The 26,325-nt window shown below is 44.3% G+C and overlaps 2 protein-coding genes across 2 annotated transcripts; one reads left to right on the plus strand and one right to left on the minus strand.

The window, feature by feature from the left end:
* The first annotated feature begins 3,285 nt into the window (after nucleotides 1-3,285).
* Nucleotides 3,286-11,632, plus strand: CFAP144 (cilia and flagella associated protein 144). The gene is made up of 4 exons (XM_012434777.2): nucleotides 3,286-3,418; nucleotides 5,844-5,903; nucleotides 8,396-8,499; nucleotides 11,476-11,632. The coding sequence occupies exons 1-4, from the start codon at nucleotides 3,286-3,288 to the stop codon at nucleotides 11,554-11,556; spliced, it is 378 nt and encodes a 125-aa protein (XP_012290200.1). The 3' UTR covers nucleotides 11,557-11,632.
* Nucleotides 11,633-17,885: 6,253 nt separating this feature from the next.
* EBNA1BP2 (EBNA1 binding protein 2) lies at nucleotides 17,886-26,306 on the minus strand. Its single transcript, XM_012434778.2, has 9 exons — nucleotides 26,069-26,306; nucleotides 25,901-25,984; nucleotides 25,499-25,671; nucleotides 24,524-24,647; nucleotides 22,724-22,813; nucleotides 20,972-21,047; nucleotides 20,642-20,735; nucleotides 18,223-18,385; nucleotides 17,886-18,072 (listed from the first exon to the last, which is right to left on the minus strand). The coding sequence occupies exons 1-9, from the start codon at nucleotides 26,132-26,134 to the stop codon at nucleotides 18,022-18,024; spliced, it is 921 nt and encodes a 306-aa protein (XP_012290201.1). The 5' UTR covers nucleotides 26,135-26,306; the 3' UTR covers nucleotides 17,886-18,021.
* Between the last annotated feature and the right edge of the window lie 19 nt (nucleotides 26,307-26,325).

The following is a 26,325-nucleotide window of genomic DNA, read 5'->3' on the forward strand; positions in this document are numbered from 1 at the left end:
AAACCGTGCATCTGCTGCCGCCATGTTCATCAGGGTTTCAATTTCCATACTCCTCTCCCTTTCCCCCTGTTGTTCCTCCTCCTAGCCCTTCTTTCTAGTCCCCTGTACTCTAGCTCCCACTCCCAATCAAGCCATCCCCAACCAGACATGACAATTCACAGCTCTCATCCTGGAGAGATAGTTTCCCTCTTGCTGGGACAGTTCTGGGGTGATTCTGAATTGCCGGGACGGTGGATTCCCAGCAGCTTGGCCTGGTAGATGTGAAGAACGCAAGACAACAGCAAACCTCACCTTCAGTCTTGGTAAGTGACAGGACCCCTTTTCCATGACTAGATCCTGGTTACCTCACTACTATCCCAATTTCGTCTCCATTCCCATCTGGGTAATACTCTTCAGCCGCCAGAGATTTCCCTTTTCAACTGTCTGCTCCTTTCCTCTCCTGCCTGGTCAGCCAGCCTGCATGAGCCTCTCTACATTTGAACTGGCTTCTCCATGGACCTTGGTCTGTAGCCACAGAGCAAACTGCAGGACCAGTGACAGAGAATGAAGAGGAGAGTGAGGAGTGGAAAGAATCTAGTGTGTTCTCTGGAGGGTAAGTCCTGTTGATCTGCCCTGCGTTCAAGTGAGTGCAACCCCTGAGAACTCACACATAGGGCACAAGGCCCCTGCTGTAGACAGATGGGGACTCAGGTTTGTTTGTTTTCTTTGGTCTGGTTCCTCCCAGACTCCGTTTTCTTCATCCTAGGATTCCAGGGCCATGCCAAGGACTTTCTGCTCTTAAGAGATGTCTCTTGCAGAAAGGGGAGGGTCTCTCCATTGTGCTCTCATCAAAGCTCTGAGGGTTGAGCCTCTTGCTCAGCCAATGCTTCTACTTCAGAATGGGAAAGGTAGCAGTCTAGAAGGCAAGACTGTGTCCAGATCCCGAGAATATGATAGCATCAGAGGAGCACATGACATTAAGAAGTGCTCTCCTCAAACTGATGCCTAGATTCAATATAATCTCAATAAAAATCCCAACAGATATTGTTAGAGAACTTGACAAGCTGATTACAATTTATGCGGACATGCAAAGGGCCAAGAAGAGGCAAGACTCTCCTGAGAAGACATCCTTCCCTACCAGGTATCAGAACTTGTTGCATAAATTATGGTAATTAAGATAGTGTAGTGCTGTTGTCAGCTTAGACAAACAGACCAATGGCACAGAATAGAGTCCAGAAATGAACTTTCACATATGGGGACACTTTATGGCCACAGAAGCACACCAGGGCAGTGAGGAAGGACTGTCTCTTCAATAAGTTGGTGCTGGGTCAACTGGATACTCCTTTGGAAAGAAAAAAATCAGCTAGATTCCCACCTCACACTGCACTCGAAAATCAATTTCAGGTTAACACAGATCTCACTGAGAAAGGGTAAAACAACAAATCCTCTTAAATAGTAATAGCTCTGCCCACTGATGGCTATGGAGCACTTGAGATGTGTTATGAAGTATAAAATCTGCACTGGATTTGAAATTAGTAGGATAAAACAATGTAAAATATCTCAATAATTTGTATATTCAAACATTGAATAATTGACAATTTGGATATACTGAGTTAAATATCACATTATTAAAATGAGTTTTATCTAATTCTTGCTCTCTTAATGCAGATACTAGAATGTTTTAAACTACATGAGTGGCTCAGCTCATACTTTCATTGAACGGCACTGCTCTAAAAAGTAATATAAAAAATAACCTCGGGCCATCAAATTAGAAAAAGATGTCTTAAATGAAAATTTAAAAGCAATAATCATAAAGGAGAATACTAATATATTTGACTACGTCTAAATTTTGGTGTCCAAAAGACACCATTAAGAGACTAAAATGGCAAGTCACACAGAGGGAAAATAAATTTGCAGCACACACAGCCCTCAAAATCATACATTAAGAACTCCGACAAATTGATAAAGACAAACGATCCAATAACAAAAAGTTCGACACTGTGTTCCAGACTAAAAACATTCTGCAATTCACATTGTGTACTGAGTGAACGAATGAATGAAGTACTGAGTGGGGAAGAGCACAGTCTTCAGTCAGTATTTAGGTGCTTACTAAAACCAGGGGTGGCTTCTTTCTCCATGCTAGACCTACTTTTGATTCTTTTTTGTTTTTATTTTTTATTTTTTTAGATGGAGTCTTGCTCTGTCACCCAGGCTGGAGTGCAATGATGTAATCTCGGCTCACTGCAAACTCTGCCTCCCGGGTTCAAGCAATTCTCCTGCCGCAGCCTCCCTAGTAGCTGGGATTACAGGCATGGCCATCACGCCTGGCTAATTTTGTATTTTTAGTAGAGATGGGGTTTCATCGTGTTGATCAGGCTGGTCTTGAACTCTGAACCTCAGATGATCCACCCGCCTTGGCCTCCCAAAGTGCTGGAATTACAAGCGTGAGCGACCGAGCCCGGCAATTATTTTAAAATAAACTACACTATTTAAGGTATTTAGAAGACTTAAATTCATAGAAATAAAAAGTCAAGTGCCAGGGGCTGGAGAGAAGGGAAAGGGGAAACTTGTTTAATGGGTGTGAAAAGTTCTGGAGATTGGTTTCACACAGTTTGAATATACTTAATACTACTGTACCATAATACTTAAAATGGCTAAGATGGTAAAATTACATTATGTGCATTTTAAACACAAACATTAAAAATACACAAACTATAAAGTCAACAAGTTCCTTAATTAGGAAATGTTTATTCTGTCTGTATTATCACATTGGTAATCTCGGCCACATTGGCCAGAACGTTTTCTCAGAGAGGAAATCTCTGGGTTTTTGTGAGGTTTTGATTCTGGGCATTTGCTTTAAGGTGGGAGAAGCTTCTGACTCCTTCCAAAAGGTTTTTTAGGAAATGATTGGCCAAGGTGCCGTCCAATCATCTGTCCCTTACCTCCTGGGTCTGCCCCTTGCCAGGAAGCCGTTTCCTGGCGGTAAACCAGCCGGGGCCTGAGAAGCGAGGGCAGGTGAGTCCAGTGCCGGAAAAGGGCGGGGTGCGAAATAAGATCCCGACAGGCGGGCGCGGGGCTGAGCGATGCAGGCAGGGGAATGGGCTGGCCGAGTGAGACCACCGGGCAGCGCTACCCGAGCGCTGTTGCCTGGAGACCGCGGGACGCCATTGCCTGGAGACCGCGGGGACGCGTTACCTGGAGACAGCGGGGACGCGTTGCCTGGCTACTGCGGGGACGCGTTGCCTGGAGACGGCGGAAGGCCCAGGACGCAGGTAAAGGCGAGAGGGCACGGGGCAGCCCAAGGCCATGGCAGGACAACCAAGCGAGAAGGTGATTCCAGATGAGGTCCATCAGAACCAAATCTTGCGGGAACTGTACCTCAAGGAGCTACGAACCCAGAAACTCTACACGCAGTATCACGTGAATCCCTTCCGCAAGAGTGAGGGGCGCGGCGGGGTGCGGGAAGGACTAGAGCTGGAGGGCACCGGGGAAGGAGGAGCCCTCTGAGCCTTGGGGGTGGGATGGCGGTCCCAGCAAAGAAGACGCTTTCCCCAGCACCCGCCCCCTTTCCTAGATTTCAGGAACCGTGACTTTGGAGAGGCCACATCATATCAGATGCATTCGCTATATTAAAAAGTTCATGCGCATGACAATTAAATCTTTTAGTTGTAGGAAAAAGAAGCTTGTATAACTTTTTATGATTTTACTTTTGAAATAATTTTTCAGGCTGTTTGTGTTTTGTTTTTGTTTGTATTTTGGGTTGTTTTTAAAAAGTGAAAGGTTTTTCTTCAGGCTTCTGATACTGTCCTTTGGAAAGTTCTGGGGTGCTCCCTGATAAAACAGCCCTACCCTCCACTCTTGTCACCGTGCGCCCTGCGGTTTGATCTGTCCTGTCACACCAGCTTCCCCTGAATGCCACTGGGCCTGAAATGGAGAGCTTCAGAGCCATGCACCCAACCACCTCCCAGCTCCCCTTCCTGGACAACCTACAGGCACCTCACACCCAGCAGGAGGAAAGCCAGGCTCTTTCCCACCTTCTCTACTCTCTGCTGCTCCAGAATACCCTGTCTCTGCAAAAGGCCCCGATGATTCGCTCTCGTGATCTGGATCATTCACTCTCATGATCACTAGAAGCCTACGAGTCCTCCTCAAGGTCTCCCTCCCTCCACACACTTAAAAAAGGCACAAGTCCTGCTTATTAACATTCCTCTCCCCTGAGCCACCTGTTCCTGCCTCAATGAAAGACACCATCATGCATATTGATTCCTCTCTGCCTCTGCTCAGGTATTTTCATGCTCTAAGAAGCATCTCAAACTGCCTCTGCCTGCATCCTCACTCCTGAAGCCTCTGCAGGGCCCTCGTCCTGCCAGCTTCATCCCATACTCTTCTCCCCCACTTTACCCTGCTCCTTTAAGAAATACTTTGGTGCCTACTCTGCACCAGCCATTGCTGATGAACCTCACACATACTCCTTTTCCCCTGCCATTTCTAAATATATGGATTTCCTAAATGCATCATATCATTTCACACTTTACTTGCATAAACATCGTGGCTTCTTCCTGAATGTCTCCCCAGCTCTGTGCCTGATAAGTAAAGTCCCCTTCGTTGCCTGGCTCTATAGAGAAAATGTGTTATCTTCACTTTCCTTCTAACTAACTTAGTTTTCTTCTGGAACCCCCAACCGCTAGTTTCAGGAAAGCAAATTAGTATCCAAAGCCGTTCAAACTGGCTTCATTCCAACATGGAAACAATCTCTTCAGGCAACCTTCATGCTCTCTAGGGAAAATGCTGTCTCCCAGCTTATGTTGCTTAAGCATGTGAGCCATTGGAATAAAGTGAGATAATATTGCAACTTGTATTGATTACTTTCATTTATAAAGATAGAAATTTTCTTTGCTAATGTACCGATAATAGTACATAAAGATCATATAATTGTACATCTATTAAGGGTGCATGCTCTAAAGTTCTTTTACTGGTAGGAGTTTGAGAGAAGCAGCATGGAGGCCACTGGTTTCTACTGGTGTCTGCTCATTTCCCACTACTCTCCATCCAGCTCACTCCCCTGGACCCACTCTGGCTTTCTTGACGTTTCTCCAACTCCCCAGGCTCACGCTCATATGTTTCCCACCCCACGTTCCCTCACTTCATTCAAAACTCTGCTCATATGTTCTCCCTGGAGATACATCGCCCATAACCCAGCCCTGATGCCAACTCTCCATCCACATAACCTGCTTTACTGTTCTCCATCACATTGATATTTGCCTGGTAATATATATATGTTTATTGTCTGTCACCACAAATAGTGTTAAAAGCTCAGGGGGCACAGGAGCTCTGTCTTGTTTACAGCCTGTTCTCCAGTGCACAGCAATTACGAGCAGAGTGGATGAATGTGGGTGCTGCTCCTCTGTTACCACGTGCCCTCCTGAGCATAGATCACTGCCTGGAAAACCTCTTTGGCCTTCCCCATAGGCCAGCACTGTCCAAGATAATTCATCAGTGATGAAAATGTTCTCTATCTTGGCTGCAGTCAAAACTGTAGCCGCTAACCACATGTGGCCATTGAGCACTTGCAGTGTGACTAATGTGATTAAGGAACTGAAGTGTTCATTGTATTTAACTTTATTATTCAAATTCAAGGAGCCACTTGTGGCTGGTGACCACTATTCTGGGCAGTTCCACTCTAGATTGTGAGGTTCTTGAGGGCCTTATCAAATTGTGTATTATCCTAGCACCCAGGATAATACCTGACATGTACCAGATACTCAGTGAGGGCCAAATGGGTGCCCTGTTTAAGGTAGGTCTTAGAGAAGGCAGGGAATTCATGTCTTAATCTGAATCTGTGATGCTGTTTTTTTTTTTTCTAGTTCACACAGTCACCAGGAAGCCCATGTCTTGGCATGATAACCTGGAGGAACCTGCAGATGGTGAGTCCTGGGGTTTGAAATGCCATTGAGATAGAGCCCAGAGAGGCAGACTGGCTGGAGAGACCTCTCAGGGTAGTGATACCTTGCAGCAAGCATCAGAGTCCTCTGCTTTGATCCTGGAAATGGGACTCTCACTAGCCAAGCTCGAAAAAAAGACAGCAGACACTCAGACAGTCTGTGGCAGATAGATTAAAAAAGAATTTTTTTTTTTAAATTAAATAAAATTTTTAAAAGATGGACATAATTCAACTATAACTGTCAAGCCAACTAATGTTCCTGCTGGCCTTAACATTGCTTTCATTCATTCATCAAACACGTAGGTGTTACAAGCACAAGTTCTGAAGCCACACTAACTCAGTTCAAATCCTGGTTCTGCTACTCATTAACTGTAGTATTGAGTACGTTTTTCACCTCTCTTAGCCTATTTCTCAGGGATGATGTGAGGATTAAACAAAACAATGCCAGTGCATAGAACAGTGGCTGGTACATGGTCCTCAGGAAATATTAGTCCCACGGTTATTTTCATTATTAGGTAGTCTCTATGCTGGGGCTGGGTGGGGTGATCTTGTAGCATAATGAAGAAGAGAAGTAGACTTGGAAATAAGTAGACAAGTAAACAGGGACCATGACTGGTGTGGAACAGCATAGGAAACAGGTGGGTGGAAAACCTGATCCCTCTTGGAAAGCTTTCGTTCTTCCTCTCTACCTTCCCTGAGCAAAATTTGGTGAAGGAAGGATGACCGTGGCTGGGATGGGAAATGGGGGAGCAGAGGATCTCAGAGCATTATGAAGGAGGCAGACAAGTCAATAGACTAATAGAGGGGTCGTCACAGGCAGTAAGGTGTTATCTGCAGTGCACTCTCCTGACCAGGGTAAAGGGTGCAAGCTGAGAACCTGTAGCAATAAGGAAGAGAACAGGAAATGAGGGTCCTGAAAGCCAGGCAGGAGTTAGCTGCTCTCTCCCTTACATAAAGGATATGCCAGCCCAGTGGCAGTCCCTTGAGTCACTTTCCTTCATTTCATTCCCAGCCATCTTGCTGAGTAGGCATTTTCCTACCATTTCACAGATGAGTGAAGTGTGGTCCAAAGAAGTGATGCCACCTGACAAGCCAATAGTAGCACTGACTCCAAAGCCAGGTTCATTCCACTGTCTGCCTGCCTCTCTGGTGGAGACTTGATAGGGCAGGAGAACTATGGAGCTGCAAATCCATCTGGTGTTGGCAGCCATACTTATTTCAATATACAAGGATTTGACCTCACTTTTTTTTTTTAATACTTTAAGTTCTGGGATACATGTGCAGATCATGCAGGATTGCTACATAGGTATACATGTGCCATGGTGGTTTGCTGCATCCATCCCCCCGTCATCTACATTAGGTATTTCTCCTAATGCTATCCCTCCCCAATCCCCCAACCCCCTGCTATCCCTCCCCTAGCCCCCACAACCCCCAACAGGCCCCGGTGTGTGATGGTCCCTCCCTGTGTCCATGTGTTCTCATTGTTCAACTCCCAATTATGAGTAAGAACATGTGGTGTTTGGTTTTCTGTTTCTGTGTTAGTTTGCTAAGAATGATGGTTTCCAGCTTCATCCATGTCCCTGAAAAAGACATGAACTCATCCTTTTTTATGGCTGCATAGTATTCCATGGTGTATATATGCCACATTTTCTTTATCCAGCCTATCATTGATGGGCATTTGGGTTGGTTCCAAGTCTTTGCTATTGTAAACAGTGCAGCAATGAACATACATGTGCATGTGTCTTTATAATAGAACAGTTTATAATCCTTTGGGTATATACCCAGCAGTGGGATTGCTGGGTCAAATGCTATTTCTATTTCCAGATCCTTGAGGAATCACCACACTGTCTTTCACAATGGTTGAACTAATTTACACTCCCAACAGTACTACAAACCACTGCTTAAGGAAATAAGAGATGACCTCACTTCTTACAACCTTGCTTCTCGCTCTCTGTTGCGCTACACTGGCAAACTCGCTCATGCCTCGGGGCCTTTGCTCTTGCTGCCTGTGGTGTGCTCTTCCTCCACTTCTTCCCAGGTCTGGCTCCTGCTTGGCATCCAGAGAGGCCGTCTCTCGCCGCCCCAACTGCAGCAGCTGCCCTTGCCTGCATGTGACCCTTTGCCTATTCCTTTCACAGCGCATATCCCTGTCTGCCACCATCGCGTCATTTTGTAAACCTGCGTACTGTGTCCTCTGCCCCATCTAGACTATGAGCTCTAGGAGAGCAGGGACCATGCTGTCACTCAGCACTGCATGCCCCGTGCCCAGAACCATGCCTGGCACAGAGTTTGAGCTCACCACATATTTGTTGAAAGATGAGTGGAGGGACCAGACACCCCTGTCTCAAGGTCTAGGCAAACCTCCAAGGCCCAGATGTTCTGCCTGAAAGGAACGACGTGGATGCAGGAAAGGGCACAGGACCAACCTCTGATCCCAAAGCCTGACTCCTTCATAACTCACACCTCATCTCCCAGCCAGGTTTCTGAATCTCATTCACCATGCTGCCCAGGGACCAAGGAAGAAGTACCCAGAGACACAGACTGAAAACCAGGAAGTTGGATGGTACTTAGAGCCCTTGGTAAGCATGGCTCCTTCCTCAGAAAACACAAGGAAACACAGCGGCAATGTAGATGGTGACCATAGAATAGGGCAGGGGGCCGACACGCCTGGGCTTGAATCTGGCTACCTCTTACCAGCTGGGTAAGTTACTAAGCAATCTTATGACTCAGTTTAATTGTTGTAAAATGGAGCTATTACAGTACCTGTCTCATAAGCTTGTTATGAGGATGAAACAAGGTGATATTTGTGCAGTACCTGGAACAGTGCCTGGCACATGGTAGACACTGCGTCTTTGCTGCTTAAATAAAGGTGCTCATGACAGATACCTGAGTCAGCTCCATCAGGTATGAGCAAGGTGGTCTTGGGTATGCCACTCAGTATCTCTGAGTTCTACTTCCTTATCCATAAAAGATGGACATATGGCTGGGCGCGGTGGCTCATGCTTGTAATCCCAGCACTTTGGGAGGCTGAGGCAGGTGGATCACCTGAGGTCAGGAGTTCGAGACCAGCCTGGCCAACATCGCGAAACCCCATCTCTTTTAAAAATACAAATGTAGCTGGGCATGGTGGCACATGCCTGTAATCTCAACTACTGGGGAGGTTGAGGCAGGAGAATGACTTGAACCCAGGAGGCGGAGTTTGTATTGAGCCAAGATCCCACCATTGCACTCCAGCCTGGGCAACAGAGTGAGACTCTGTCTCAAAAAAAATTTAATTAATTAAAAAAAATAAATAAATAACATTTAAAATTAAAAAATTTTTTAAAAACATAAAAAATGGACAAGTGAGTAAGGGTCCTCTCCTTGTTCGGTTGGAAGGGCACAATTAGCCACTTTAGCACACAATCACCCTAAGGAATACAGCGCTTCTGTCTTTAAGGGAGAAATGTACAATATGGAATAGACTAGTCGAAGTTTCTGCCATATATTGGACAAGTCTGTAAATCTCCTTATGTCTTTGATCATGCAGAAAGTTTTTATTTTTAAGTCATCAAATACACCACTCATTTTCATTATGGTTTCTGAGTTTTGTGCCTTGCTTAGGAAAATCTTCAACACCGACATTACCAAGCAACTATTCTATATTTTTCCCTAGCTTTTTTTTTCTTACTTCTTCTTCTCTCTTTTTTTCGTATTTACCTATATATGTGCATATACACACACATGTGTATACATATATACACACCTACAAGGAGGAACTTGGTACAAAGGGAGAGATGTGGTTAGAGAGCTGTAGAAGATAACCACTCAAAGAGAAAGAGGAGGTGGGGAGGTCTAACATGAATTAAAGTGTTAAAATATGTATTCAATGACCGTTATTGAATATAAACATGAATAATTGACCAATAGTCAATGATTGTTAAAAATCAGAAGGAATGGTACTGGAAGTGCTAGTGGAAAAAAATAAATTTAAAATTTAAAAACCAGAAAGAAGACTTTTTCAAGTGGGGAAACTACTGTGAAAGGCATCGGCATCGCTATAGGGTTTTGCAGTGAGGGAGGGAGGGAGACTGGCCTCAACTCCTATAACAGCATGCGCAATCGCGAGTGTGTAGCCAAGGAGCAAGGTCAGGGTCAGTGATGGAAAAATACTAGGAGGAAACACCAGGGGGAGGGGCAGATTCCGGCTAACTTCCACCTAACAGGGTGCTTGCTGAAGGCAGGTCAGCAGGATCAGACATCGCCTGGAGAGTGGTGGAGGATGAGGAACCCAATCAGATATCGATGGTGATCAGATATTAAAGGTTGGGGGGTTCTGGTTAAATCACCTTAGCAGGATTTTTGCTAGAATTGGACAATGCAGAGGAAATGGAAATCCCAACATCAGACCTAGTTGAAAAGTACTTCAGGGAGCCTGAGTAGAGTTCGTTCAAGGAAAGAATCTTTGCTGGGGAGAAGAAAGGTTGTGAAGGAAGGAGTGTTGACGTGAAGATAGAAATCAGCCAAGATAGATCATGAAGCAACTTAGAAAAATATTGCAACACACAAGTAAATAAACTCACCATTCTTCATTTTGTTAAAGAGTAAAGACCTGGCTCACACAAGTACAAAGTGTGCATGTGGAGATGTTGCATTTTGACCCTCCAGGACACATCTCATACTTACAATGACAGGAAAGACAAGTGTGGCCTGCCCTGCTGGGACCTTCATAGGCTCTGCAGATCACAGATTGCATGTGTGTCCAGATCAGTGAGCACTCTGGAGTTGCAAAGGGTCTGCAAATACTCCATGCTGTTCATCATTATAAACCTGGGGAGAGTGCCATCAAAGGGCACTGCTAGCATAGTAAGAAAGTGTACCCCAAAAACCATTAGATGCAGGTGTTGCATAACCGAAAGAGGTAATTAAGTTGGGGCTACAGAATGAAGTAGTTGGGGCAGAAGAGGCTTGATCAGCCACAACCTGAAGCTCCCTGCTCCCTGGCAGGGCCTCACCTTGGATAAACAAGATACCTCCAACCTCAGTACTGGCACACTGGCAAAGCCAGACTCAATGTCCATCACTCAGCCCCTCATCTCCTGGTAAAATATTTTCTGGAAATACATTTTTTAAATTATTTGCATGGTGTAACTTCTATAAGACTGATGTGTCAGAGTGCCGACTTTTACTCAGGTTCTATGTGACTCCTTCAACAAATTCATTCTTTCAACAAATATACATTGAATACCTAGTGTGCGCTGGGTCTTGCTCTAGGTGCTGAGACTACACTAAGGCAGGTACAGCACCTCTCCTCATGTAGTGTTCATTCTAATGGGGGAAACAGTCCGCAGGTGTGGCCTCCAAGTCGGGCAGTGGGACAGGAGGGGTCATAGCTGTGCGCAGGTTATTCTCCTCCCACTTCACAACTCTTTTGATGGACATGTGGTCATCTCCATCCACAATGCAGCCACAGGTTGGGAGGGTGGAGCCTGATAGAAGCCAGGTCCGTTGACTCCAAACCCAGGTCCTCCTGAGTCCTCACAGGCTTCATTCTGAACCTACATTCTCCTTTCTAGGTCAACCCAGAACGCCATGACCGCAGGCTGAATCACTTCAGGGTCTGCAGTGACATCATTCTGTACAAAGCAAAAATGTAGGGCTTGGGAGAAGATGATCGCCACAAGTAGCATCCCAGCGGAGAAGCCCATCTGTGGATCTAACGCCCTAAGTGTGCACAGCCCAGAGAAATAAAATATTACTTTAAAGCCAAGTTTCACTTTTCTCATTTCTGGTCGAGTCCACTGGTTGAAATCCTTGTGATGTAAAGCAATGTGAGAAATCAGATCAAGATGGGGAGCTAATTGCATACAATTGTTTGCTCTGCCTTCCTAATACTAATAAAGGATCACGAAGGGATACAAAACCCACCACTGAGAGTGGAAGGAAAATGTTACCAATAGATAAACACTGGAAGTGTGTTTAGGAGATAGGAAGTTGATGGAAAAGGATGGCAGGAACCACAAAATGCAAGCTGATGGAATGCCTCTGAGCACAGAGTTTTCCAGAACTCCAGACAGAGGTTCAGGACTCTGACACAGAGTGGGATGTGAAGCAGAGAACTGAAATTGGGCATGGGTAGGACTAATCCCACCCACACACACACCAGGAGCCAGGTTTATAACATCTCCCCCGCACAAGAGGCTGGGGGGTTATTCTTGGGGGAAGAGGAGAATCCCAGGGCTCAGGGATACTAAAACACAAGGTATGAGCCAGGCGTGGAGCTGAAGACAATCTGTGAAAATCTACAAAAAGAAAGCTGAACCCCTAGCCCAGGTGCCCACCCACACATATACTACATTATTACCCTAGGTTTCAAGATGGAGTGTTCCCCTCTGGAAAAATAATGAAACATCTCTAGAGGACCCCCCCACACACACACACATAGTACCATCTGAGAGGCCTTTAGGGAATGAGGCAGGGAAGTCAGTTTCCGTTTCCCCTTCCTGCCGTGAACCATTCTTCCTGGACCTCATCCTGCTGAGCTAGCACCTGCTTCAGACCTGCAGCCACCTCACCTTCTGCTCAGCCTCTGCATCTTCTGTCCCACCTCTGCATGGCCACGTGGGTCACAGATCTCTGTAGAGTGAGCAAATGACTGGGTGGGGCTATGTTAGCAGAAACCTGGTCTCCTGCACCCCTAGGTGCTGCACGTCCCTAAGGAAAGGGTGGAGGGCATGAGGAATCCAATACCATCTCTTCCTCGTGGAGCCTTAGCTTCTTAAAGAGAATGCCAAGGAGGGGTGGGGGTGGAAGAAAGGAAGTCAAAGGAATCCTTACAGAAGAGCCAGCAGGCAAGGAAAGTGATCTAGGAACTGATCATAAAGATGTCATTGAGCCAGGCACTGAGTCTCAAAAAGAGGAGAAATAAAATCACAGAGGCAACTCACAAGATAATGGAGCAGGCAAATGAAAAGAAGCGTGCTGCCTCTGAAGCATCAAATGATGAGTTCCAGAAAGTGAGACTTGTTCCCAGCTGCCATCAAGCTAGATCTTTTGTTGGCCATTCTGTATGCCAAGGGAGTTCTTATCTTTGTAAAACTGCAGAAGCCAATATTGCCATCCTACATTGCTATTTAAACCATAGAAAACCAGAACATGAGCATTTTGGCATTTTTTTTAAAACTAAAAACTTAGAGAAACTAAAAGTTAATGTCTAAATTTTAATATATAGTGACCACTTTGGCTTTTTCTTTGACCTGGGTGGATAAAGAAGAAACTGTTGAAGATCCCTTATTCCTGGCTGGGCACAGTGGCTCACACTTGTAATCCCAGCACTTTAGAAGGCTGAGGCAGGCGGATCACAAGGTCAGGAAATCGAGACCATCCTGGCCAACATGGTGAAACCCCATTTCTACTAAAATACAAAAAAATAGCCAGGTGTGGTGGTGCACGCCTCTAGTCCCAGCTACTCAGGAGGCGGAGCCAGGGGAATCACTTGAACCTGGGAGGCAGAGATTGCAGTGAGCCAAGACTGCGCCACTGCACTCCAGCCTGGCAACAGAGCAAGACTCCGTCTAAAAATAAATGAATAAATAAATTAATTAATTAAAGATCTCTTATTCCTGAGCGAGGGAGAATGCATCTAATGACAAGAAATCATTGCTCATTATTTAAAAAGAGTTAGGTATATTTTGTCTTAGGATCTTGATGTTTATTTTAATTCTTTGTTTTGTGAAGAAAGGCCACAGACCCTCCAATATATAATAGGGTTTGGTTAAGGATGGAAACCCTGAGGGCAAGTCTCAGCAAATTCACCCCATTTTATATCACAGAAGCCCAGATACAGAAATTCAGAGTACATTGGTGGGGAGCAGTGAAATCCTGCATTGTGAGACAAGGTAAGATACTTGTAAATGTTGCATATAATCTTGATTCTGTTTTTTAAAATGCAAGTGAAATACTGTGCATCATTTTTATGTCAGAATAGAACAGGTGCATTTTCCTTTTATACATCAGTTGGAAATTGCCTTTCCATGAGCAGATGCATAATTCTTATGTATCCATTCTGCTTGTTTTCAATGTTCTTTTAAAATTTTTGTTGGGCTAAAAAGAGCCTTTTCTCTGGTGTCATCGTAGCTACCATCATCTACAACAAAACTGTATATCTAGTACTGAGAGTAATTCAATTAGCAATGTGTAATATACAGGATAATGATCAGATATAATTTCTGATTGGCCAGGAGAGTTAGTTTACACTTGTGTAGTTGAGGTTCAATGACTTCCAATTAAACATCTTAGACCAGGCACGGTAGCTTACACCTGTAGTCCCAGCACTTTGGGAGGCCGAGGCGAGTGGATCACCTGAGGTCAGGACTTCAAGACCAGTCTGGCCAACATGGTAAAACCCCATCTCTACTAAAACTACAAAAATTAGCTGGGCGTAGTGGTGCATGCCTGTAATCCTAGCTACTTGGGAGGCTGAGACAGAAGAATCACTTGAACCCAGGAGGAATTGCAGTGAGCAGAGATTGCACCATTGCACTCCAGCCTGGGTGACAGAGTGAAACTCCATCTCAAAAAATAAAAAACAAACAAAAAACAATCTTATACCAAAAGATTCTGGAACATTATTTGACATCTAGTCTTCAATGTGAAAAAGGTACCTATTACAATTATACTTGAATTCATCATAATGAACAAATTTTCACAACAGCATAAAAAGTGGATTCGTTGAGGCCGGGCGTGGTGGCTCACGCCTGTAATCCAAGCACTTTGGAGGCCAAGGCGGGTGGATCACCTGAGGTCGGGAGTTCAAGACCAGCCTGACCAACATGGTGAAACCCCATCTTTAAAAAAAAATTTTTTTTTAATAAATAAAATTTTTTAAAAAAGTGGATTTGTTGATATGCAGAAAGGTGAGTCTAGTTTTATGATCTGGTATAAATTATAAAATAGATTAAATCCCTGAATGTTTTCATCACAAGGTTGTGCTCTGAAAGCAATCAATATGCTTCTGCATCTCTGCTCCTGCAAAGCGAGCAACCACATTTTCTGCTTTCATCTTCTTCCCAACTGTGCCCAAAAAAGAGAAAGCTGTTACTTTGTACACTCATCTAAAAAAGTGCATGTAGTCAGTCTTCACTTTGCACAGTAGTGCAGGACCACAAAAAAGTCCTGCTTGCTGAAACTATGCAAAGTGATCTTAATAATCGTTGGGGGAAAATTACAATTGTTCTGTGACCTTTAAAAAACGTGTCCAAAAGTCCTTTTAAAGAGTATGAATCTTTAAGTCTTAGAAACAGAAACTGAACAACGAAAAAAATTGTGTGAAAGTATTAAAAACTCTGTTCAATGCATAATAAAAAATAGTAATATTTAGTAGACTAAAACAGTAGAAACATTGAGAATCAAGTGTTTTATTTCTTAATGAAAAAACATGCTTCTTTTTCTCCTTCTCTAATTTATGACATAGAACAAGCATCTTTTCCATTCCTTGGCAAATTGTCTTTACTCCTTTTAAGTTTGGATTCGGTTCCAGCATTTTATCACTTGATCTTCCAATGTCATTAGATATCTCCAAGAGTCGTTTAAGTGAAGTTCTTCATTAGTGTCACTCCCTGGAGTCATCTTCATCCTTCCCATCTCTTTCCTCATTTGTAAGTTTGCTTTCACAAGGTTTACCTGGCTGTATATCTAGTCTCTAGAACGGCAACAGCATTCACAGTCCAACATCAGCTATTTCACCTACAATTCCATTTCCATTGCACTCTAATTTTACTTCCAGTCTTATAATTTAAAAAAAAAAATTTTTTTTAAGACAGGTTCTCACTCTATCACCCAGGCTGGAGTGCAGAGCCAAACATGGCTCACTGCAGCCTCAAACTCCCAGGCTCGAGATTCTCCCACCTCAGCCTCCCCAGGAGCTTGGACTACAAGCATGTACCACCAATGCCCGGCCAAATTTTAAAAAGTGTTTGTAGAGAGGTTTCACTGTGCTGCCTAGGCTGGTCTCAAACTCCTGGGCCCAACTGGCCTCCCAAAGTGCTGGGATTACAAGTGTGAGCCACTGTGCCCTATCATTTTGTTTCTTTGGTATACATTCATCCTTGGTGGTCAATTCCCTCTCAGGTATCTACTTCTGTAAAATGCCTATCAGTTTATTGCTAAAGACGAAGAAGTCACACAACTACATACTTTGCTGTGAGTGTGCGAAATGAATAACATGTTATTCTCTTTGTTCTACATCACAATCTTAGCATTTGAATCCAGAAATATCCTTTTTATGTGCCAATAATGCTACAAGAAGAAAATGTGAAAATAAGTTATCCTTTCTGCTTACTATATGGCTCTCAGGCATTTCTAACTACCTTAAAAATAATGTATGGTTTCTAAACTGGAATGGAGAGAGAACCGGCAGGTAAAATGGCTTACCACCCTATCAACACAGAGTAAAGCCCAACAATCAATATGGCCTGCCTAAACAATGCACCACCTACGCAGAGCTCCCGCCGATGCCAGTACTTCTCAAACATGAACAACCAAGGCTTGCCAGATATTAAGGAAAGAAATCCCAGCAAGATAACCCCAATCAAAGGAATATGAGAGGATTATCAGATTATTAGATCATATTGAGATAATGTTCTAATTATATGGCAGGCAATGTTCTAAGTGTTTTATGTTGATTAACTTAATGCTGATGGGAACCCAATGAAGTAGATACATCTATATTATGCCAGAGATGACAAAGCAAATAAATATTAAAATCCCTACAGTCAAACAGCAAGTAAGCAACAGAGCCAGGCCCCAGAATCGACACTTAACTTTTACAATACCCTACTGTTCAAACATGGGAAAGGGGAGATCAAAATGCATGGTCTGCAGAAATAGAGGGAAACTTTCAAAAAATTAAAACCATAATCATATCCTGAGAGATATAAGATACTGCATCTAGACAATGAGCAAAATATGAAAAATGACCAATTAGAGAATAAGGAACTCTTGGGGGATAAATGAAAGCTAAAATACATATTCAATAAAATGACTGTAGGCTGGGCACAGTGGCTCACGCCTGTAATCCCAGCACTTTGGGAGGCAGAGGCAGGTGGATCACTTGAGTTCAGGAGTTCAAGACCAGCCTGGCCAAAATGGCAAAACCCTGTCACTACTAAAAATACAAAAATTAGCCGGGCATGGTGGCACGCACCTGTAATCCCAGCTACTCAGGAGGCTGAAGCAGAATCACTTGAACCCAGGAAGCGGAGGTAACTGTGAGCCGAGATTGTGTCACTGTATTCCAGCCTGGGCGATGAGTCACAAAAAAAAAAAGATTTTAAAAAACAAAGAAATCTCTCTCCCCTAAAGTAAAACTGAAAAAAACCTAGAAGCAGTGCCTGTAAAATTCTAAGGAGGAAATTCCTATCAGCCAAATTAAAGGCAATTTCAGAAATGCAAGGAGATAAAAAGTTTACCTCTCATCTTCCTTTTCTTAGTAAGATACTAAAAAATGGTACACAGAAAAAGAAGGCATATGCCAAGATGGGAAAATATGGGATTCTGGAAATAATGATGCCAACTAAGAAGGTCTAGAAAAAAGGTGACAGTTGAGTGGCATATCTAGGTTATAGAAGAAAAATTATACAGTGGGTAAAATGACAAAGCATCTGGAAAGAATGGAGAATATAAGAATATAGAAGGAAGATGAGGCAAGCAGAAGAATGCAAGGTGAAGGTTAACTGGAGGAAAAACCAAATCTCTACTACAAAGGAAATCTTACCACAAGGCACTGAGCTCTCCAGGGACTGACTGTAATATACCTATTTAGAAGGATGAGGCAAAGGAAATGAGGGAGGTGTCAGTTAAATCATCATTTATCATAAAATGAAGGCAATTTGAACTCAATGTCTAAATTATCAATAGATAGCAATGTTATTTAATATGCAAAGTAACTTCTAAATCTTCTAGTCTGGACTATTTAACCAAAGGTATGTGTTCGTTTAATAATTTTTTTTAGTTTATTGAAAGAAATGTTTACAACATGCCACCAACAGAAGGGATCAAAGTGTGTGGTGAAATTGCAAAGTCTTCATTCCTTTTCCTTGGTTCTTTGTATTCAAAGATGCTGTTCAGTGCGTTCTGTTCTTCATCTTCTCTCTTGTTCGTTTTCCAGGTCTCTTCTACAGAAAAAGAAATACCACATCTGGTCACACAGCAGCTTGCCTTCTGCCCGAGGGTGAGGATGAACAGAAGAGAAGGGAGAGGGGAGGGTTGGAAGTGGGACGGGGAGGCTGAGCCTGCTCCTCACCCAGGCACCTGGGCTCACTTACATTTGATCCTTTCTTGCCGGGCCGCTTGAGGCCTCTGCCATGAGCTGTCTTGGCCCGGAAGCTAGATACATCATCATAGCTCTCCCGAGTGTTCCACTTTGAGCCTTTCTTCTTTCCACCAAAACCAAACTTCTGGTTTTTATACCGTCGTTTAGCACTGGGCCTGGAAAAGAATGGTCCTAGACATCACCCGCAGCACTGTTAAGTCTGATGAATCTGATGGCCCAGCAATGCTCTTAGTTTCCTTTCTATGAGCAAAGCCCCTTAGGCACTACTGTGACCCAGAATCTCATCCTTGGCCCCACAATCCTATGCTACAGCGTCTCAAGACAAACTCATCTAGCTCATCTATTTACAGTTCTAACCACCAGGGCAGGAAAATAAAGCAAGAAGCAGGGAAGGCTCCACATACATCACGTGGCTTCCTACTGTCTTTGGAAAGCTTTCTATTTTAACTAAATCTTGTTAAATCATCCTCAGTTGTGACTATTCCTCTTAAGGATAAATATATGCAGTTAACATTTGAATGTAATACACTGTAATACAGGTCATCCAATAAGGATCTCAAGTTCAGCACCTCCAAATTCACGTCATCTCCTGGACTGGCTCTACTTCCTGTACATATGCCCTCACTTGAGGCTGGCACTGCTCCTGCCAACTCAGACACACAGGCTAACATGTGGGAGTCAGCCTTGGTTCTTCTCTCACTCTTTGTACCAATTCAATTACTGAGTCCTGCTCATTTCACCTCTTAAATGTTTCTGCAATCCATCTTCTCTTCTCCCTCAGTTGCCACTTTCAGGTTACTATCATTGCACATCTGGACTAGTCTCTTTATCAATTTCCCAGCTTCCCTCAAGTCCGTCACTTATACAAAATCCACTGTAATCTTTTTAAAAACATGACTATGACTTGCTCATTACTGTCAGTACAACCTATAACCTAGTCTCCCCACTGCCTTCTGGACAAACCCCAAGCTCCTCAACAAGGCAAACCAACAGCCCAGGTCTCCCCAGCAACTTCGCACCCCTCCTTGACTTGCACTGTATTCCCGGTGACACCAAGGGCTTACTGTTCCTCACAAAACCCTGAGGTTTCACATCTCCATGGCTTTGCTCTTTCAAGCTCTTCCTTCTTACCAAACCCAGCTTCTCTCCTGTTCTCATGGTTAATTCTTACTCATGCTTCAGGCAATGCTCAAGTCAAACCCTTCTCCAGAAATCCAGAAATCCATCTCCAGACCCTGTTGGATATTTTTTTTTTTTGAGGCAGAGTTTTGCTCTTGTTGCCCAGGCTAGAGTGCAATGGCATGATCTTGGCTCACTGCAACCTTCTCCTCCTGGGTTCAAGTGATTCTCCTGCCTCAGCCTCCTTAGTAGCTGAGATTACAAGCACCCACCACACACCTGGCTAATTTTTTGTATTTTTAGTAGAGACAGGGTTTCGCTATATTGGCCAAGCTGGTCTCCAACTCCTGACCTCAGGTGATCTGCCCACCTCAGACTCCCAAAGTGCTGGGATTAGAGGCATGAGCCACTGTGCCCAGCCCATGTCAGGTATTTCTAAAAGCTGCCTCAATACTACTCCCCAAATGCCTCTATCATAGCACTTACTATCTTACACAGAAATGATCATTTCCCCTAGGCCTGGTATCCAGGTATGCAAAACACTGAAGAGCCTGCATTCTTCTTTTAATCTTCATACTATGAGGCAGATACTCTTTCCTCAATTTAGCAGATGAGGCAGTTAGCACTTAGAAAGGTATGGTTACTTGTTCAAAACTGCCCTACTACTGAGTGGCAGAGCCAGGGTCTGAGTCCTAGGCCTGAACTCTCAACCACCACACTGTGTGATGGGGAATCAACTTTTACTCAGCATTCACTTAAAGGGTGCCACATACTTAAATGTATCTTCTTAGGCTGGGTGCACTGGTCACGCCTATAATCTCAGCACTTTGGGAAGCTGAGGTGGGCGAATCACTTGAGCCCAGGAGTTCAAGACCAGCCTGGCCGACGTGGTGAAATCCCGTCTCTACTAAAAACACAAAAATTAGCTGGGTGTGGTGGTGGGCACCTGTAGTCCCCGATACTCGGGAGGCTGAGGCACAAGAATCACTTAAACCCAGGTGGCAGAGGTTGCAGTGAGCCAAGATTGTACCACTGCACTGCAGCCCGGGTGACAGAGTTAGACTCTGTCTAAAAAAAAGAAAAAAGTTTAAAACAGGCCTTCTTTTACTCCTCAAAGACTGACATGGCTAAAATTACCCATCACACAGTGCTAGGAGTCTTGGCCACAGGCAGCAGCTGCATTCTCTTGAGTCACAGCTGAGCCAGTAGGGGTGCTATGCCTGCCATCCTCGTGACCTATGGCCCCACAGCACCTCCCAGAACCAAAGAAACCACGCCAAAACACTTCTCACCCCTTCTTCATCTGCTGGCCTTTGGCTCCTGCCTTCTTGCCCTGTGCCAGGGGTTTCTGATCTCCCTCAAGGAAATCCAGTTTATCAGAGAAGCCTGTAAGTGAAGAAGTAGTTCTCATCAGCACCATTGTATTTTAAAAGTTTAAACCACCATATAAGGCTGTTATTTGCCACACTGATTTTAAAAGTCACATCCTGCTCCCCAACACCATTCCCAAAACTTAGATCCGATAGGTCCACATCAACCAACAAGCCTCCAAAGCACTAAGTGTTCACATCAACTCTAAAGTACCTGCTACCCTCGTTCCCCTAGCAGAGAGAGGTACCAACCTTTCTGATATTTCTTAATAGCACTCATCATATGTGCTTTCTCCTGCTGCCTCTTCTGAAGAACCTCTGTTTGCACCTGTGATATGAACACAAGGACAGTTACAGCCATTCCACACCATTACTCCAGTGTCCACATTCTCTTAATAGCAACACCATGATTAATACTGCTACCCTTTGACATTTGCTATGTGCCAAAAACTATGTTAAGGGCTCTAAGTATATTCTCAGATCTAGGTATATTCTTCGTAGATGAAGATATATCTATCTCATAACAATCCAGTGAAGATGAAATTTGTGTTATCCCTAAACTGAAGCACGGAGAAGTTAACTTGCCCAAGTTGCATAGTGAAAAAGTGCACAGCTAAGATGACCCAGGCTGTTTGCCTCCAAAGCCAGCACTCACTCTATTATACAATCCTGACAAAACTGCAGCAAATCATGTTTAAGGTGACATCCAATTATTCCCATCATATTTGGACAGGTTAACTATCTAACTCACTGTTACTAGGCATGAAAGTACCAAAAGGAAGAGAAAAAAAACAATGTCCCCAGGTAAAGAAAAGAAAATGGTTTTAAGGATAAAAGGAGACATTTTATAATACTCTAACAGAGTTTCTCAATCTTGATACTGCTACACTGTGGACAGATTGCTGGGGGGAGGGGCCTGTCCTGCACTGTGGGACATTCAGCAGCACCCTTGCGCTCTACCTGTAGATGCCAGTAGCACCCTCCCCCCCAAATCTGACAACTAAACATATCTCCAGGCAATCACAGAAAACTCCTGGGGAGCAAATTCACCCCAGCTGACAACCTCTTCCCCAGTGTTTCCTCAAATTAGAAACAGTGAACTAACAGGCCCAAGTGAGTTTGTCTTTGCTTTTAATAACTTTGGTTAGGTTAAATTAATCACTGATGTCTTTGACATAATCTCAGCCATCCACCTCCAGATCAAAGAAATAATAAATCCGTAGCAGGCCTTTTGTAGAGGACGAGATCTCAGCCTATTCTTACTTTGCTTAGAATGTATCAGTGAAACGACCCCATATGTGGACAAGAGTTCTGCAGCCCAGATCACAAGTGCTTATGTCCGAATGTTGACAAAGTCTCAACACCCACAGCAATCTTCCTCACATTCATTTCTTCCCATAATTCTAACTTTAAAACCCATCATCTTCTTTCTTAGATGACCATGAAGTAAAAAAGGAAAACCAAGAAAAGTATGCCTGATCTGGTGTTACATTAGAACTCAGACATTCATAGTTCAAACACACAGGCAATCTTTCAGATTGGGTGACAATCATTACAATAACTTCTTCAGGGACGTGATTATCACACAGGCCAGTAAATCCCAAACCAGGATGCATTTCAGAATCACCTGGAAAGTTTTCGGGCAAGAGGGGGAAACATGCACAGATTCCCAGGGATTCTGAAGTCTAGAATTCTGTTTTGAAAAACTTGCCCTGGTGATTTTGCTGTAAGGTCAGGTTTGGAAACCACTCATCTGGAACCAGTGTATAGAGGTGAAATTAAAGCCCAGAAAGGTGAATGGCTCACCTGCAGTCACCACGCTACTCATGGTGAATCACTCACGTCCAGGCAAGATTGTGCTCATGAATACCAGCACATACACTGAGAGATGGTAAACACATGATCAACACACAGTTCAGTTCAGGGGACCAAGTCAGAGCACGGCAATGTCATCTAACACACACACTCCGCCTCTTCCTGTTCCCTGCACACTTTCCTTCTCACCTTCTTCCCATATTTCCTAAGTGCTCGCAGCTGCTTAGCCTTTTCAGACTTCTCCATGGCAGCCTGTTTAGTCTGCAGCTTCTGTCGAATCTACAACACAAAATGCTGTCAGTTTATGGTATTTGAATCTAGAATGAACACTGCTTGGGATGCACTAGAGCAGGGAACAGATATTCCCTATTCTTTAAACTGTGGAACTCGTAAATCATCGATTCCAACCCCTGAGGACAACGGGGCCCAAAGGCTGAACACTTTACCAAAAGTGTCACAGTGAAGCCAAAGATGGAAAGCCACCTTCCCACTCCCAGTGTGCTGTCTGTTTCATTATACAAACTGCCTATTTGAAGTCCAGGAAAGAAGACAAATTTCTCCCCATTTCTACTGTCAGTAGACTGAGGCTGGAAACCAGCATGCAGCCTGAGCGCTCTTTTGTAGTATACCACATATACAATAAAAACCCAGGCAGGTTATCAGGTACCTAGCCTTTTCAGTCAAACATCCACATTTTAGTTAAAGGATGAGAAGTTGTCAGTGAGAACGAGTACAGAGTTCACAGTGAGAGGGTGAACTACGACCAAGACAAAAGCTCCCTAAAATCCAGCATGAGACCCAAGGGTACTATTTAAATAGTCATCCCTCAGTGTCTGTAGAGGATTAGTTCCAGGACCCACTACGGACAACAAAATTTACAGATGCTCAAGTCCCTTATATAGAAATGGTGTAGCATTTGCATATAACCTACGCTTACCTCCAGTATACTTTAAATCAGGGGACCTCAATCCCCGGGCCACAGACTGCTATGAATGTGCTATGAATCTGTGGCCTGTTAGGAACCGGGCCGCACCGGAGGAAGTGAGTGGTGGGCAAGCAAGCGTTACCACCTGAGCTCCACCTCCTGCCATATCAGTGGCAGCATTACATTCTCATAGGAGCATGAACTCTTAATGTGAACTGTGCATGCAAGGGATCTAGGCTGCATGCTCCTTATGAGAATCTAATGCCTGATGATCTAAGGTGGAACAGTTTCATCCTGAAACCATCCCCTCCCCTAGACCAGTTTCATCCACAAAACCAGTCCTTGGATGCCAGATTCTGCTTTAAATAGTCTCTAGATTATTTACAATACCGAATACAATGCTACGCATCACCTCATTCTCATGGATTCAATGTAGTTCTCAGCACATGGCAAATTCAGGTTTTCTTTTTGCAACATTTTCAATTTTTTTTTTCCCAAATATTTTTGATCTGAGTTTGGTTGAATCCACAGATGCAAACCCATGGCTATGGGGGGCCGAGTATATCTTGGATTACATGCTGGCAATCCCCTCCTCCAAAGTTAAATGAGGTCCAAGTTCTACCCAACTCTTCACTGTACTACATCTGAGAATCTAAGAATCCCTCATTTTATAGAGGAGAAAACTGAGGCCCAGAGAAAAGTAATTGTCTACAAGTTCTAGCACTGTCAGTGGCAAGGGCGCAACAAGAATGCTGTCTTCTCTGCACACCATGCCGTTACCAAGCCAGCTAGGAAATGCAATGGGCCATCTTTACCTCGGGAACCACACTTCTCACAGTACTGTTCCTCTCCTTAATTGCTGATTTCAGAAAAAATGTCATTCTTATATGCATCTAATTGGTGGTGACTGGCATGACTCTGAAGTAGCCCATCTCTGGAAGAGGTAATAATTGTTCTCTGACAACTGGCTCCCCATTATTGGACTCACACCTATCTTTCTAAGCCAGCTGAATATGCTTAAGTACAAAGTTTTGGCTTTCTAGAGGAAAATTTCTATTTCTTACCTTCTGCATCTGCAGATCAGACTTGGCCATTTCTGCAAAATAATCAGTGGGCCGCTTGGTAGGAACTTTGAGCTGATGGAGGCGGGGTAAGACTGCAAGCACTGCGGCCTGGGCTTGGCGGTAGCTGAGAATTGTAGGACAAAACGTGTAATGAAGTGAAGGAAAAAGGCTGTACGTTCCTTTTCATCGGACTCTCAAAATCTGACTTCCATCAGCAAGAACAAACAAAAACCGTAACCAAACTTGACTAATTTAGTATCTAAAAGAAATGTAGGCCGGGCACAGTGGCTCATGCCTGTGATCCCAGCACTTTGGGAGGCTGATGCGGGTGGATGACGAGGTCAGGAGTTCAAGACAAGCCTGACCACATGGTGAAACCCCGTTCCTACTAAAAATACAAAAATTAGCCGGGTGTGGTGGTGGGCACCTGTAATCTCAGCTACTCAGGAGGCTGAGGCAGGAGAATTGCTTGAACCTGGGAGGCAGAGGTTGCAGTGAGCCAAGATTACACCACTGCACTCCAGGCTGGGCGACAGAGCGAGACTCTATCTCGAAAGAAAGAAAGAAAGAAATGTAGCCGTATACCATTTTTTAAAAAGGGGAGGGATGTTGCTAAAAATAAATTAGTTTTAGAGAATGACTACTCTAAAGGTACCCATTAACACAAACTAATGTCAATCATGGAGTCTTAATGTAATTACTAAAGCAATTTCACACAAGAACATCCCATAAGCAATGGGTTTTTTTTCTAATAACTGAAGCATGCACAAAAAACTTTAACATGAATATTTCAAATTAGCCCATAAACTGGACTTTGAATCGTGACCATGGACCAAGGAGCTTTTTTCTCAGTCAAAAGAAGCCGTTCTCCCTACTCCTCTGCCTATTCTGAGTGCAGGCTTATTAATTTCTCCTCTTTCTCACTCTCCTGCATTAAGAATACTCAACTTCTCCAACATTTGAAAACAAACATACAAATTCATCTCCCGCTGGAAGTCGTCTTCTGGATCAACAGCTTTCTGGTCCTTGTTCTGAGGTGTTGGCGCCTCAGATCCACCGATCTCTGGCACCGGACCCAGTGTCACATCGAGCCTTTCAACCCATTCCAGATCCCGCTTGAACTCTGCCAAACACTGCTTCAGGCCATTCTAGGAAATTCAGACACTGAACTCATAAGAAGGCAAACTCTTGAGTTTATCTTTCACAAGCACAGGGTGCTAGGCCAAGGGACAAACCGCTAATCCCCAATACCCAGACAGATAATTGACCCTCTTGGCAAGGTGCAGAGTGCGTCTTTCCTGGGACAAGAATCGGTCTCCCAAGCCCAGGAGCGCCTGGTGCGCATCCCATGTCCGAGTACCCAGCGCCCCAGCTCACCACGTCGTTCACGGCCTTCTTCGGCCCCTCTAGCACGACATTGAGGCCTGGCTTCAGAAGCCCTCGGGAAAACGCATCCTGCAACTGCAGGACACAATCACGGTCACTCCCAGGTGGGTAAGGCTCCCTCTCCCACGCCCACCCACCGCGAGCTCGGCTAACACCTACCTCTCTGTCTGTGACTAGGGAATCATCGGACTCCGACTCCGAACCCGAGAGCGGGGGAGTGTCCATCTAGCCGCACGCTCGTCCCACACCTACGGGAAGAAGCCGGGTATCCAGAGACCCAAGCGGCTAGCAGAGGGCGGCCCTGGCCGCTGCTGCCTGCCTTCAGCCCCCTACTCCCACGCCTTGGCTCCACGTGCCACCAAGTCGCACCAGCGCCAGCAACTCAAAGCTACTGCTCAACTCTTTGATCGGGACTT

The sequence above is a fragment of the Aotus nancymaae genome, unplaced genomic scaffold (genome assembly GCF_030222135.1).
Source record: "Aotus nancymaae isolate 86718 unplaced genomic scaffold, 86718_ANA_hifiasm-v0.15.2.pri h1tg000007l, whole genome shotgun sequence".
NCBI lineage: Eukaryota > Metazoa > Chordata > Mammalia > Primates > Aotidae > Aotus > Aotus nancymaae.

Bases quoted from the DNA above. Each gene is read 5' to 3' on its own strand.
- CFAP144 (XM_012434777.2), top strand. From the start codon at position 3,286: ATGGCAGGACAACCAAGCGAGAAGGTGATTCCAGATGAGGTCCATCAG. The intron at 3,419-5,843 runs GTGAGGGGCGCG...TTTTTTTTCTAG, and splicing joins CGTGAATCCCTTCCGCAAGA to TTCACACAGTCACCAGGAAG. The intron at 5,904-8,395 runs GTGAGTCCTGGG...CTCATCTCCCAG, and splicing joins CCTGGAGGAACCTGCAGATG to CCAGGTTTCTGAATCTCATT.
- EBNA1BP2 (XM_012434778.2), bottom strand. From the start codon at position 26,134: ATGGACACTCCCCCGCTCTCGGGTTCGGAGTCGGAGTCCGATGATTCC. The intron at 25,672-25,900 runs GTGAGCTGGGGC...TGAATTTCCTAG, and splicing joins AGAAGGCCGTGAACGACGTG to AATGGCCTGAAGCAGTGTTT. The intron at 22,814-24,523 runs GTAAGAAATAGA...TTTGTGTTGTAG, and splicing joins CTGATCTGCAGATGCAGAAG to ATTCGACAGAAGCTGCAGAC.